This window comes from Polypterus senegalus, chromosome 1 (genome assembly GCF_016835505.1).
Source record: "Polypterus senegalus isolate Bchr_013 chromosome 1, ASM1683550v1, whole genome shotgun sequence".
NCBI lineage: Eukaryota > Metazoa > Chordata > Cladistia > Polypteriformes > Polypteridae > Polypterus > Polypterus senegalus.
This window is the reverse complement of record NC_053154.1, coordinates 276,223,785-276,237,700: the sequence shown is the minus strand read 5'-3', so window position 1 is coordinate 276,237,700 and position 13,916 is coordinate 276,223,785. Positions and strand designations below refer to the sequence as shown.

At 37.9% G+C, this 13,916-nt stretch overlaps 1 protein-coding gene across 2 annotated transcripts in view; it reads right to left on the bottom strand.

The window, feature by feature from the left end:
* Positions 1-13,916, bottom strand: part of LOC120542463 (ligand-dependent corepressor-like) — a 271,671-nt gene that overhangs the window by 179,733 nt on the left and 78,022 nt on the right. For both annotated transcript variants that reach the window (XM_039774963.1, XM_039774981.1), the window contains exon 2: positions 1,611-1,676. In XM_039774963.1, the coding sequence (XP_039630897.1) occupies positions 1,611-1,676 (66 nt within the window). The remainder of the gene's footprint in view (positions 1-1,610; positions 1,677-13,916) is intronic.

Sequence of the window (13,916 nt, the reverse complement as noted above, 5' to 3'; positions counted from 1 at the left end):
GTGAGTTTTTTGATCCGTTGCACCACTAATTGCAACTAGTGCAGAACACACCTGCCAGAATCTTAACTGGGAAGAGAAAATCCAAGCACATCTCTCCAATTTTGATGTCACTACAATGATTACTCGTGCCATTTAGAATTGACTTTAAATACTACTTGTTTACAAAGACTTAAATAATCTCTCTCTCATCCTATATTTTGGAATGCCTTTCACCTTACACTCCAAATTGTAACCTTAGGTCTTCAAATGCATGTCTGCTTATAATTCCAAGAGCTAAACTTAAAAGTGGTGAGGCGGCTTTCTGCTATTATGCACCTAAAATCTGGAATAGCTAACCATTAGAAATTTGCCAGGCTAACACGGTGGATGGAGCACTTTAAAAAAAGCTGCTAAAACCCCATAATTTTAACATGGCTTTCTCACAGGTTCATTTTAGTGTAACTCTGATATTCTGTATATGCATTTAATTTTTTTTTTTTCCATAGCTCCGAAAATCTTACTAACCCCTAATCTGCACCAACATCACCTGATTAGAGCACCGTGCAGTCCCTGCATTGATTGATTGATTGAAGGCCAGTGATCCACATGACCATCATTGTCTAGTTCTTCCACGTGAAGCCTGAAAACTACAAGGACTAATTTAGATCATTTATGTTAGGTAGAATGTTTAGTGGGGGCTGGGTGGTCTCGTGACCTTGGAACTCCTGCTGATTTTGTTTTCATCTCTAGCCCTTTTTTTGTTTTTTCTGTCCTCCCTGGCCATCAGACCTTACTTGATTCTTTGTTAATTAGTATTGCCTAATTATATTTTTTTCTTTTTTCTTTCTTCAGCTTGTAAAGCACTTTAAGCTACATCATGTATATGAAAACAAGCTATATAAATAAATGTAGTAGTTGTTGTAATTCCAAGGTAATTTAGTGACTGGAATATTTTTTTTATATCCGCCCCCCGACTTGTTTTTCCAATCTCCTCTTCGTGGAGTTGTTTGTAGTGTTCAATTGTTTTCATTGTGTAGGTGAGGACACGGTACTGACTTGCCACAAGTTGGATCATATAGGTGTATTAATACAACAATTAGCTGAAACCCCTGTGACTTCTAAAGCCAAATGGGCGCATGATTTGTGTGTGTTGCATTAAAGTGTAAATACTTATGCAATCAATTATTTTGTTTTATATTTGTAATTGAAATAGATTACTTTACAGAGTGTTATTTTCATTTTAACATTAAAGCGTTTTTCCCCCCATGACCAGTGTCAAAAATTAAATCCAGTGTTGTATTAGAAGAAAATGTTACAACTCAAAAGGTGGTGAATACTCTTTATAGTCACTATACATGAAACTATTCACCTAAACAGTGTAAATGATGTGTGTGTAAAACATCTATTGATTTTTCCTATAATTTCAACTTTATGTTGTGAAATATTATACTTACATGCACATATATACATATACACATATAGAAAAATGATCATTTTCATTTAAAAAACTCTTAAGTGAAAAATAGGAATAAAACTTTAGGAGGACTGTTATGAGCCCAAGGAAAAAGGTGAGCATTTTTAAACACAAATCATAATTATACTTGAGAATGTAAACAGTAGATAAATATCACCTTTAAATAGGGTAAGATCGTTTACAAGTCCTGGTCCAAACAGCCCTTCCAGAATGCTTTCAAATCCTGCAAAATATCACAAAATATATACAATAGTTATAACAGGATACTTAAAACTGTGCTTCATCATTTAAAACTTTACAAAAAACGTTTAAAATATGCACATTTCACGTTAACATTGCAAGGCAGTTTAGAATCAAATTTGCCTTTTGTTGCATTTCTTTTCAAACAACTATTAAGGCCAAATTGTTGCTCATTTTATGCTGTAACATGTCCATAAATTAACAACTGCAGCCAATCTATATATAGTTAGAAAGGATAGTACAAATATATAATGGATAGGCTGGTCTGTGTAATCTGTGGAAATTCCATTGTTTGAGCATTTATGAATTACAAAAAAAGAAAAAAATTAGATACTCAATATACAGGTACATTTTGAAATGCATGCAGATATGCACAGATTTTAAAATGAGAAGCTAAAAGAAAAATGGAGGAAACATGCACCTCAAGCTAAAAAACAAGAAAGGATTAACACAGCCCACTTTATGGCCAGCCTACAGTTTCTATGGAAAAACTAGGGCAAGCCAACAACCACTTAAAGCATGTAAACCTGTAGACAAGAAAATCTAATTTATTTATAAAATCCTAAGCCTAAAAGTGCAACGATTTTATGTGACATTTTATGTCAAATTCTTTGACACACTTTAAATTGGGCTTATTTTAAAACCTACATATATATGTTTGGTATCATTCTTTTCAAAATTTGTGATGTTATTAGATTTTTAGATTCTTATTCCGTTTTTAAATTATAAACTAAAAAATATCAAGAACTCCCGCAAGACCAGACTTCGCGCCAAGAGATTTAACCACGCACAGGGCCAGAAATAAAAGACAAAGAGTAGATGACAAAGTAGAACATCACAGAGACAAGGCAGTGAGACAAATGGACAGCTGCTGAACATGGTTTTAAATTATGAAGCGCTACATAAGATGCAGATCAGGCGGCACGGCAGAAGCAGCAAGCAGTAGCAGTATATATATATATATTGCTCAAAAGAATTAAAGGAACACTTTTTAATCAAAGTATAGCATAAAGCAATGAAACTTATGGGATATTAATCTAGTCAGTTAAGCAGCAGAGGGGGTTGTTAATCAGTTTCAGCTGCTGTGGTGTTAATGAAATTAACAACAGATGCACTAGAGGGGCAACAATGAGATGACCCCCAAAACAGAAATGGTTTAACAGGTGGAGGCCACTGACATTTTTCCCTCCTCATCTTTTCTGACTGTTTCTTCACTAGTTTTGCATTTGGCTACAGTCAGTGTCACTACTGGTAGCATGAGGCGATACCTGGACCCTACAGAGGTTGTACAGGTAGTCCAACTTCTCCAGGATGGCACATCAATACGTGTCATTGCCAGAAGGTTTGCTGTGTCTCCCTGCACAGTCTCAAGGGCATGGAGGAGATTCTAGGAGACAAGCAGTTACTCTAGGAGAGCTGGAGAGGGCCATAGAAGGTCCATAACCCATCAGCAGGACCAGTATCTGCTCCTTTGGGCAAGGAGGAACAGGATGAGCACTGCCAGAGCCCTACAAAATGACCTCCAGCAGGCCACTGGTGTGAATGTCTCTGACCAAACAACCAGAAAGACTTCATGAGGGTGACCCAAGGGCCCCATGTCCTCTAATGGGCCCTGAGCTCACTGCCCAACAGCATGCAGCTCGATTGGCATTAAGCCATAGAATACCAGAATTGTCAGATGCACCACTGGTGCCTGTGCTTTACCGATGAGAGCAGGTTCACCCTGAGCACGTGACAGAAGTGAAAGGGTCTGGAGAAGCCATGGAGAACATTATGCTGCCTGTAACATCATTCAGCATGAGCAGTTTGGTGGTGGGACCCCTTATCAAGCGGGGTCATTTTTGCTAAATCGCTTGTAATTCGACCTCTCCAAATTAGAAGCATTGCTGTTATTGAACTATCTGGAGTATAAACACGTTTGGTCTCTTTGTAAAGGTAACATTTTTTAGTTTCACCCTTAGTAGTCAGAATCACTGTAGGTGTGACTGATCAAAAGTTATGCACATTAGAACTCACAAAAACGAATTTTTTGTTCTCGCCTAAGTTTTTATGAAAATAAAGGAAAATAAAGCTGCAGTAGGTAGGTGGGGACAGAAACACACTATGTACCAACAGAATAACTTGTTGACTACTCACATTTCAAATTTGAAAAGAATACCTGTAAAAATGACATTTTTTACACCAGTTTTTATGTGGGCATGCCCAGGGGCTTTTTAGAGGGACCATTATCCACATTTTGGAACATATGGAAAAGTGTAATAACTTTTGAATGCTTCAACCCACATATATCAATGAGGGCTCTACTGAAAGCTTACACCTAAAGGAATCTATATCTACACACAGTGTCACTCTATTAGTTATAAAAATAATAAAAACAATAAAAAATACACATTTCTAATGAAAAATAGTCAATACAAGTCTTATGGGCCAAAAATATATTTATATTTTTACTTTTTTTATAAAATGCACACAAACTATATACATTTCTTTTACAAACTGTTACAACACAGCTCAGCGTTTTCCATGTGCCACTTGATGGCAGCAATCACTAGCAAGCAGAAAGCACAAGGCGTGGCACATGTCGCTCTCTGCCATTAGACGTCCCTGGGCGGTTGAATACTTTCACGCGCGTACATGCATCTATTATTTAATCGAGCGTTTATTTACGTTTATCTACTTTATTCATATTTAAAATGCGAAAAACTTGGCGAAATCACAATAAACAACCACGCACCAACTCTGCAGACTGGCACAAATGCCACCTTGCGCAGCTCCGATCGTTTGTTTACAAGTTAGTATGGCAAGTTACATATCAAAATGCTCGGCTGCTCATTGGCTGTAAGTTTTGAGTGTCAGTCACAGTGTCCAATCAAACTGGTAGATTCTACCAGGGTTTGGAGTTCGTCATCCTTCAGCTGTCTGTGACACTCGTTGGCTATACGAGGTGCCAGTCAACCCCAGGCCCGTCGTAATTGGCCAACTTAGGTGTCGTTCAGAAGCTAACACTTCCGTGTTTCATGTGGTAGCATGGTTATCGCCGACAGAAACAAATTACGTCCTGATATGATCAATATAAATGAAAAAATTACGTAGGTGGTCTCAAGTTATGAAGCGTTTTCTGGAGTTTTTTCCCTTTGAGGATATATCGTGTGTTTTGGACCTAAATCGTTTTACTGGATTATATTAGCTGGAGCCTTACGGACACAATGGGATCAATACTGCTCGGAAATATTGATGTTTGACTTGCAGGGGGTCTTCAAAGGTAGGGAAAGTCAACTCTTAAAAGTATGTACTTCTCTGTAAAAAAAGGCTTTAGTGTCAGTGCTGTGGTTGTTGTGTGTCAAAATGGTTTATATCATCGGTAAGACAAGACTTTGAAGTTTCATTTGATGGGTAGTATGTCGAGATGCATGGCAGATGGGCATGCACACATTACTGTAACGTTTTAAAGCGCTGTTATGTCCGGGACGGTGCGTAATGCTTGGCGTTAAGGGGTAATGATTGTCTGGGGAGGCATATCCATGGAGGGTCACACAGACCGCTACAGGCTTGACAAAGGCACCTTGGCTGCCATTAGGTATCAGGATGAAATCCTTGGACCCATTGTCAGACCCTATGCTGGTACAGTGGCTCCTGGTGCATGACAATTCCTGGCCTCATGTGGTGAGAGTATGCAGGCAGTTCCTGGAGGATGAAGGAATTGATACCATTGACTGGCCACCACACTTTGCTGACCTAAATCCAATAGAACACCTCTGGGACATTATGTTTTGGTCCATCCAATGCCACCAGGTTGCACCTCAGACTGTCCAGGAGCTCAGTGATGCCCTGGTCCAGATCTGGGAGGAGATCCCCACAACACCATCTGTCATCTCATTAGAAGCATGCACCGATGTTGTCAGGCATGTATACAAGAACACAGGGGGCATACAAAGTGCTGCGTACAATTTTGAGTTGCTGCAATTAAATTTTGGCAAAATGGACTAGCCTGCCACATCATTTTTAGGCGTCTTTGAATTCAGGGCTCTGTAGGTTGATCATTTTCATTTCCATCAAGCGATGTGGCATCCTTTCGTTCCTAACACATTACCCAGTCTATATCAGTATAGATATCCAGGAGGATTTCTTTTTCCCCATTGAGATCTGATGTGTTTTCAAAGTGTTCCTTTAATTTTTTGAGCAGTTATATATATATATATATATATATATATATATATATATATATATATATATATATATATATATATATATATATATATATATATAAATCGCTAAAATAATTGAGTGTAAATACAAAAAAACTAAACTGATAATTCACTATAAAAACAATGAAGGCTAAAATAGCAGAATATAACAGTATAGTCTGTCTGGGAAGGCAGTGCTACTTCTCTAAAATTATAAACAATAATGCTGGTAATCCAAGAGTTGTATTCTCTACTTTTGGTCAATTGCTAAATCCAGGTCATTCAATGGAATGCATTCAAAAAACAACAAGTAAAACTTGAGGATTTCAGTACATTTTTTTAACCTAAAATTAATATTAGAAATAATATAGTATACCCCCAAAACCTGATCCTATTAAATCTCGGTATTCCATTTTAAGTGAATTAAATTCTTTCACCAGGATAGATTTACCCAATCTATGTAGAATTTCTCTACTGAAACCCTCCACTTGCGTCCTTGACCCAATAACAACAAGCTTTTTCAAAGAAGTATTCAATATGTTAATTTATAGTGTGCTTGACATACTAAACTTATTAGATACAGGGGGTCTTCTCAGACTGCCTTTAGACTGCTGTTGCTGAAAAGTAATCTTGACTCTTCTTTCTTGACAATTTTAGACCAATTTCTAGCCTGCCTTTCTATAAAATTATAGAAAAGGAAGTCAATATACAGCAGTACAGAAACTGCACTAGTTAAAACAGTAAATGACTTGTTGTTAAATGCAGACAGAGGCCGTTTATCTGTTCTCATTCTCTTAGATCTGAGTGATAGCAACATTCTTATAAGTCACCTTAGTCAGTGGAAGGGTCTTTCTGGCGTCTTAAATTGGACTGAGTCTTACTTAACAGGTAAAAAATTCTTTGTTGGTGGTAATTATATTATGAAGACTCATATTTTATTTGGTGTACCACAAGGATCTATCCTGGGTCCACTGCTCTTTTCAATCTACATGCTTCCATTAGGTCAGATTATCTCAAGGCTGAGGACACACAACTGCATTTATGAATAGAGCCTGATGACCTGACTCTCTTGGTTCACTAACTCAATGTCTTACTTGTGTTTCTGAATGGATGAGTAGTATTTCTCCTCAAACAAAATAAGGAGAAAACAGAAATCTTAGTCATTGGGAAAAATGGATATAATGAGGTTATTAGAAATAAACTTGATCCATTAAGCTTAAAAGTCAGGACAGTGGTAAAGAATGTAAGGGTAATTATGGAGATTGACCTAAATTTTAAATCACATATTAATCAGATTACCAGGACAGCATTTTTTCACTTAAGAAATATAGCAAAGTTAGATCCCTTAAAAAAATGGATATAGCTAGGGTATTAGAATTAAACTTGATCCATTAGGCTTGAAAGTCAAGACTCCTTAGACTCGATTTGCTGTTCTGGAGTTGCCCGGCTTGATTGTACTACAGATGAACTCCCCATAACTGATCACTTTCTTATTTCGTTCAATGTTAATCTTTCACTTTCCAACACTAAGCTTTTCCCGTCTCAAGTGTTTTCCGTAATATTAAGAATATTAACTTAGACTCTCTTTCCTCTAGTATGGATTCCTTTATGGACATTAATAAATTTATCCACTCCTGAAGAACTGGTCCCACACTAATACTGGACTTATTGGTATTCTTAACTCGGTCGCTCAATTAAAAACTAGATCTATTTCTTTCTCCTTTTCTGCTCCCTGGTTCACACCTGAACTTTGGTGTTTGAAAGCCAAAGACTGGCAACTTGAATGGTTATATAAAAAAATGTACTCTTTGTTTACAAAGAGATGTACAAAAACCATATCCTTTATTACAAGGACTGTATTGCCCAAACCAAATCTAACTATTATACTCTCATTATTTCTTCCAATGAAGGAAACACCCAAGTCACTGTTTTCACTATTTAACAATATCACACAACCCCCAGATTCTTTACCTTCTCACCTTTACTCAACTGAATTTTGCAATTCCCTTATGTCCTTTTTTAATGAAAAAATCCAGAAGATTCATCAGTCTCTCTCTACGGATTTCTCCAACTCACTCATTTTCCTCTTTTCAGCTTCCTACTTTCTCAGAAATCTCAGATCTTGTCTGTAAGCCATCCACCTGTCAACTGGACACCCTCTCTACAGTACTAGTCAAAGCCTGCCTCCCCTCTCTGGCCCCCCTTATCTCTGCTATAATCCACTCTTCTCTCACTACTGGTACTGTTCCTTCGTCTTTTAAAACTGCTGCAATAACCCCAATACTGAAAAAACCTGGGGCCGATCCAACTAATTTTAGTAATTTTCGTCCTATTTCTAATCTACCCTTCATTTCCAAAATTCTTGAAAAGATAGTGGCTATTCAACTTTACTCTCATTTATCTCAAAATTATCTTTATGAACAGTTCCAGTCTGGTTTTCGTCCCCTCCAAAATACAGAAACAGCACCTCCTTATGGCAGCCGATTCTGGTTTAATTACTATTCTCATCCTCCTTGAACTAAGTGCAGCCTTTGACACCATTTGTTACACTACTCTTCTCAACAGATTGGCATTACCCACATTCCACTAGATTGGTTCAGATCCTACTTCTCAGGCTGCACTCAGTTTGTTCTGCTTAAAACTTTCACATCCCAACCCACCGCTGTTACTTCAGGTGTGCCCCAGGGCTCTGTCCTGGGGCCCCTCCTTTTCATTATTTACCTACTTCCCCATGGCAATATCTTTCGTAAATATATCATTAGCTTCCACTGTTATGCTGATGACACCCAGCTCTATCTCACTAGCAAACCTACTGCTTCCTTTCCACCCTCCTCACTTACTAAGCAGAAATCAAATCCTGGTTTTCCTCAAATTTTCTTAAATAGTTACAAAACGGAGGTTCTCCTCATTGGTACAAAATCAACATTATCCAAAACTGATCATTTTTCATTTGTTATTGATAATTCCGCTGTCTCCCCAACCCCATAGGTTAAGAGTCTGGGTGTCATCCTTGACAGTACTTTATCCTTTCAGTCCCACATCAAGAATATCTCCCGGTCTGCATATTTTCACTTGCGTAACATTAATCGTTTTGTATTTTACTTTTGTTTATAATCTTTGTTTTGTCTATTGTTCGGTGTCCTTGAGTGTTTAGAAAGGCACCTACAAATAAATAAAATGTATTATTAATTATTGACTTTGGCCTAAATTTTAAAACACAAGTTAATCAGATTACCAGGACAGTATTTTTTCCATTTAAGGAATATAGCAAAAGTTAGATCCCTTATCACTTTGCAAAATGCTGAAAAGTTAGTTCAGACTTTTGTTTTTAGTCGACTAGATTACTATAACACACTCTTCAGGACTAGGAAAAGAAAATCTGAGCACATCTCTCAAGTTTTAATGTCATTACATTGGTTATTTCTACCATTTAGAATTGCCTTTAAAATACTACTAATGGTTTTCAAAGCCTTAGATAATCTTGGTCCGTCCTATATTTTGGAATGCCCGACACCTTACGCTCCAAATCATAACCTTAGATCTTCAAATCTGGAACAGTTTACCAAGAGAAATTCGCCAGGCCAATACAATAGAGCATTTAAAAAGAACTGCTAAAAACCCATTATTTTAATACGGCTTTATCACAGCTACATTTTCATGTATCCCTGTTAAGCTACAGTATATGCGCATTGAATTATTCTAATCAAGGCTCAGCAATCCATAGTAATCTGTACTATTCTCTGCTGTTCTGTTTTTGGTATTCTGTGGTGGTATTCTGCACCACCACCTGTTCAAGGCACCATGCAGTCCCTACAATGATAGATTGAAGGCAGTACCCCAGGTGTCCGCATGACCACCATCATCAAATTCTTTTACATGAAGCCTGAAAGCCATAAGGACCGATTTAGATCATTTATGTTAGGTGTCTTGGGAGCTGGCCGGTCACTTGGCCTTGGAACCCCTGCAGATTTTTCTTTCTCTAGCCCATCTAGAGTTAACAAACCCATTCAACTTCCCACTTTATTTTGTGTTACTTAGTATTGCCTAATGTTATTTTTGTTTCATATAAACTTTTCATTCTTCACTTTGTAAAGCACTGAGCTACCATTCCCAGGAAAATGTGCTATATAAATAAATGTTAAGACTGTCTACAGAAAAAGCACTTTAGTATTTCATTTTAAAAAAAAGATGTGCACACCTCAAATGAAATCAGAGCATTTGATGCTTAAATCAGATGTGTGCATTTCAAACATTGCGTTGGTAAAGAAAACCTGGAAAAAACTAAGCCATATGTAAGCTATTCAGCTCTGAAGTTAATTATTGTTGTAACACAGCAATTCTTAGAAATCGCTTATCACATCGTCACCGAGAAACGTCTCATTTGACAACGAAACAAGCAGAGCATAAACAATCTGCACTGGAGACAGCGTGTAGCTCCATGCTCCCATTCAATACAGGAATCCCTGAAGCCTATGAAAAAACTTGTAATTCTGGACCACCTTAAATTCCTTCCCACCTCTCCTTATCAGCGTCTTTAGTTTTGCAATGTGTCAACTAGCACAAGCAGCAGGAGTCTGCTATCCCATCCCCCGTCCAACGGTGCTGAAGTCAGTTGCAAAATTCTCAGAGCTCAAATCTACTGCAGTTCTTATCAGTAAAGATAAGAGACCTTGTAATGCATCCCACCCGCAAGCTGTCAATTATCTGAATTTTCAGAGCAGCCTGCTATACAAAAGTGAGAGCATGCACAAAGCAGCGGAAGTGTGCAAACAGCCCCTCTGCTCACTCCCTCTCCATCAGGAGCAGAGAAGAGGGAGAGAGACAGAGAAAAGCAAACAAACAAAAATCAATATGGGCTGTTAGAGCTTTTAAGTGTACCATAAATTAAAAAACCCATTGTCCGCAGAAATCCACGAACCAGCAAAAAATCCGTAATATATATTTAGATATGCTTACATTTAAAATCTGCGAGGGAGTGAAGCAGAGAAAGTCGAACGATATAGCAAGGGATCACTGTATTGTCGAGATTAACACTAAAACCCTGCAGCCAGACGAAAAAAGGTGTAATGCTGGGCCACCTTAAATTCCTTCGTACCTCTTTATCAGTGTTTTTGTTTTGCAAATGTGTCAATCAGTACAAGCAGCCTCCGATCCCATTCCCTACTGAATAATATATCGCTATTTGGAATAATACATTTCAAGTGTGTACTGTATCTACAACGATCTGGGCAATTACAGGAAGACCGGAAATGCGAGGCAAGAATTGTAGAACACATTAAGAAAAACTTTTTTCAAATTATAGTAATAATTGAGAAAATGTAGACATGAAGTGTATAATGTGTGAAGTGCAAATATCAAATAAACACTTTCACAAAAGGTATAACAAAACAAACTCACTTTTATTCAAGAATACAACCAAAGAAAAACTAAATCACTCAATTTACATGTTGCTGTCAATGAGTAAACACCCAAGCTCAAATATCAACTGGCAGAAAGTCGACATGCCTGCTTGGTTGGTGCAGAGGTAAGAACTGCTACCTCATAGCAGACTCCTCTGGACCACTGTCCGCTACATCGTCTCCGGCTAAGAGCAAAATGGGGACCGAATGTACAAGTTCGAGTGAAGCAGGCCACGATAGCTCGCCGATTGGAGAAGATCATCTGAAGCTGGAAAAGGCCTTGCAGTCCACGCTTTAAACTACTCCATGTGAGCCGGGAACACGGGCTGTAATAGAGCCCATCGCCTCACCTACGGTGCACAAAAGCAGAAATGATCTTCCTGAACTGAAGGTGATGATAGCTGAGCTCAAGCAAGTTCAAGCAAACTCAAGCAAGAGATAAAGAAAGAAGCGAGAAGGCAAATGAGAAGACAAGTGAGAAGCTGTGACAGGAGCTGCAGCAGGATAATAAAGACTTGGAGAAATGCATATATATTTGCTTTGAGGCAGTCTTTAAAGATATGCTGGGTAAAATTGAAGAGCACATTCAGGAAACCACATCTAAACTAAGCACACTTGCCGATCAGCTGGAGGATGTCAAGGAGACATTCACGACTCGGATTGAAACGGCCGAAAATCTAGCTGCCACTGCTGAAGGAAAAGCAACAGCTGCCAAATCCGAATGCAAAAAACTTGGAGACAGACTTTGCTGCTCTGGAAGATGGAAGCAGAAGGAATAATATTGGAATTGAGGGTCTACCTGAGAATCGTGAAAATCCAAACCTAGTGAAATTCGCAGCTAAACTATTCTCCAAAATAATTGGAGAGGACTTTAAATCAGATTCTGAGATAGCAGCAGCTTATCGTATACGCGGATCAAATACCGTTAGACCTAGGTCTTTTATTATCCACTTCGAGAGATTATTATTTAAGATAGAGGTGATGGCACTCCTCAGACACAAGCAAGAGAAATAGGAAAATAACCACATTCGTATTTTCCCTGATTTCTCTCCCGCAACAGCTGCTAAATGTGCAGCCTTCTACAACATTAAACAGTGGATACAGCAAGCCGATATCAAACACAGCCTCTTGTATCCTGCCAAACTGAGAGTGGAAGTGCAAGACCAATTCTATGTCTTCGCCAGCAAGGAAGAAATTAAGAAAACTGATTCCGACACTATTCTGTAACACAATAGTGAGTCGTAGCCTGTCCTGACGAGGCAAGGATATATAACCTACTGTCTGAGCCATTTGTAATGATACGGGTATTATAATTATAAATCCTATGTATTACTTGGACGCTATCTGTTTATGTTTTAATTACAGTTATAGACGCGTGTGTTTATTTTTTATTTATTACATTTTTTTCCCCTAATACCCTAAAGGAGAATGTTTAACAACATACCCTTGGTTTATTATTATTGTTGTTATTGTATCAAGAATTACAATGCTTATTCTGGAACACTTTCTAACACCATTCCCCGGGTTTATTATCTTAATACTTTAAGTTTATAGTTTATTAATGATTATATTTTAGGCATATAGTATTTAGACTATATTGGCAATAGATCTCTATTTTTTAATCTTAAAATGCTGCTGCGTAGGGGCTTGTTTTGCTTTGGACATGCTCTTTCTCTAGGTATGTCAGAGGACCAGGACTGCGTGAAGTGGGGTCCAGCCTCACATGGGGAGGCAAAATGGGAGGGTGGGGGAGAGAAAGAGAGCAGGCTATATCTATATCTAGTCCATCCTTTAAATCCTTATAATTGTAACTACCAACGTAACAATAGGCTACATGGCAATAACTCTTGGGGAAATAGGAAATTAAGTTTAAAGCTGTCTCACCTCCAGATAAGACTATAAAATGACATAAAAAATTCAGAATCAATGCTTCCATGATGGTACAGTTAACTCTCTGAGCTGGAATGTTAAAGGCCTGAATCACGAATTAAAGAGAAAGAAAGTATTCTCTCACCTAACAGGTTTAAATGCTAAAATAGTATTTTTACAGGAGACCCACTTACTAAGCAAGGATCAGTTCTGGCTGCAAAAGGACTGGACTGGCCAAATGTTCCATTCTAGCTTTACAAAGAAAACTAGAGGTGTGGGAATTCTCATACATAGAACAGTCTCATTTGTAGCATCAGATGTAGTATCGGATCCTGAAGGGAGATATGTGATGGTCATGGGCAACTTATTTAACTGTAAAATGATTTTGATAAATGCTTATGCACCTAATGTTGATAATAAGGAATTTATACAAAATTTATTTGCATCCATTCCCAATGTGAACACTCATAAAATTATAATGGCTGGGGACTTTAATTGTGTTTTAAATCCACTCTTAGATATCGTCACCCCTGTGATAGAAGACATCTAACACTGCAAAGATAATTACAAAGTTTATAACTGATCACAACTTATCAGACCCCTGGAGGTTTCTAAACCCAAACTCAAGAACATATTCTTTCTACTCACCAGTACATCATTGCTACTCAAGAATTGATTATTTCTTTATAGATAATAATTTCTTGCCTACGATTAAATCTTGCAAGGACAATGCTATTGTTATTTCCAACCATGCACCTCTGATCTTGGAGC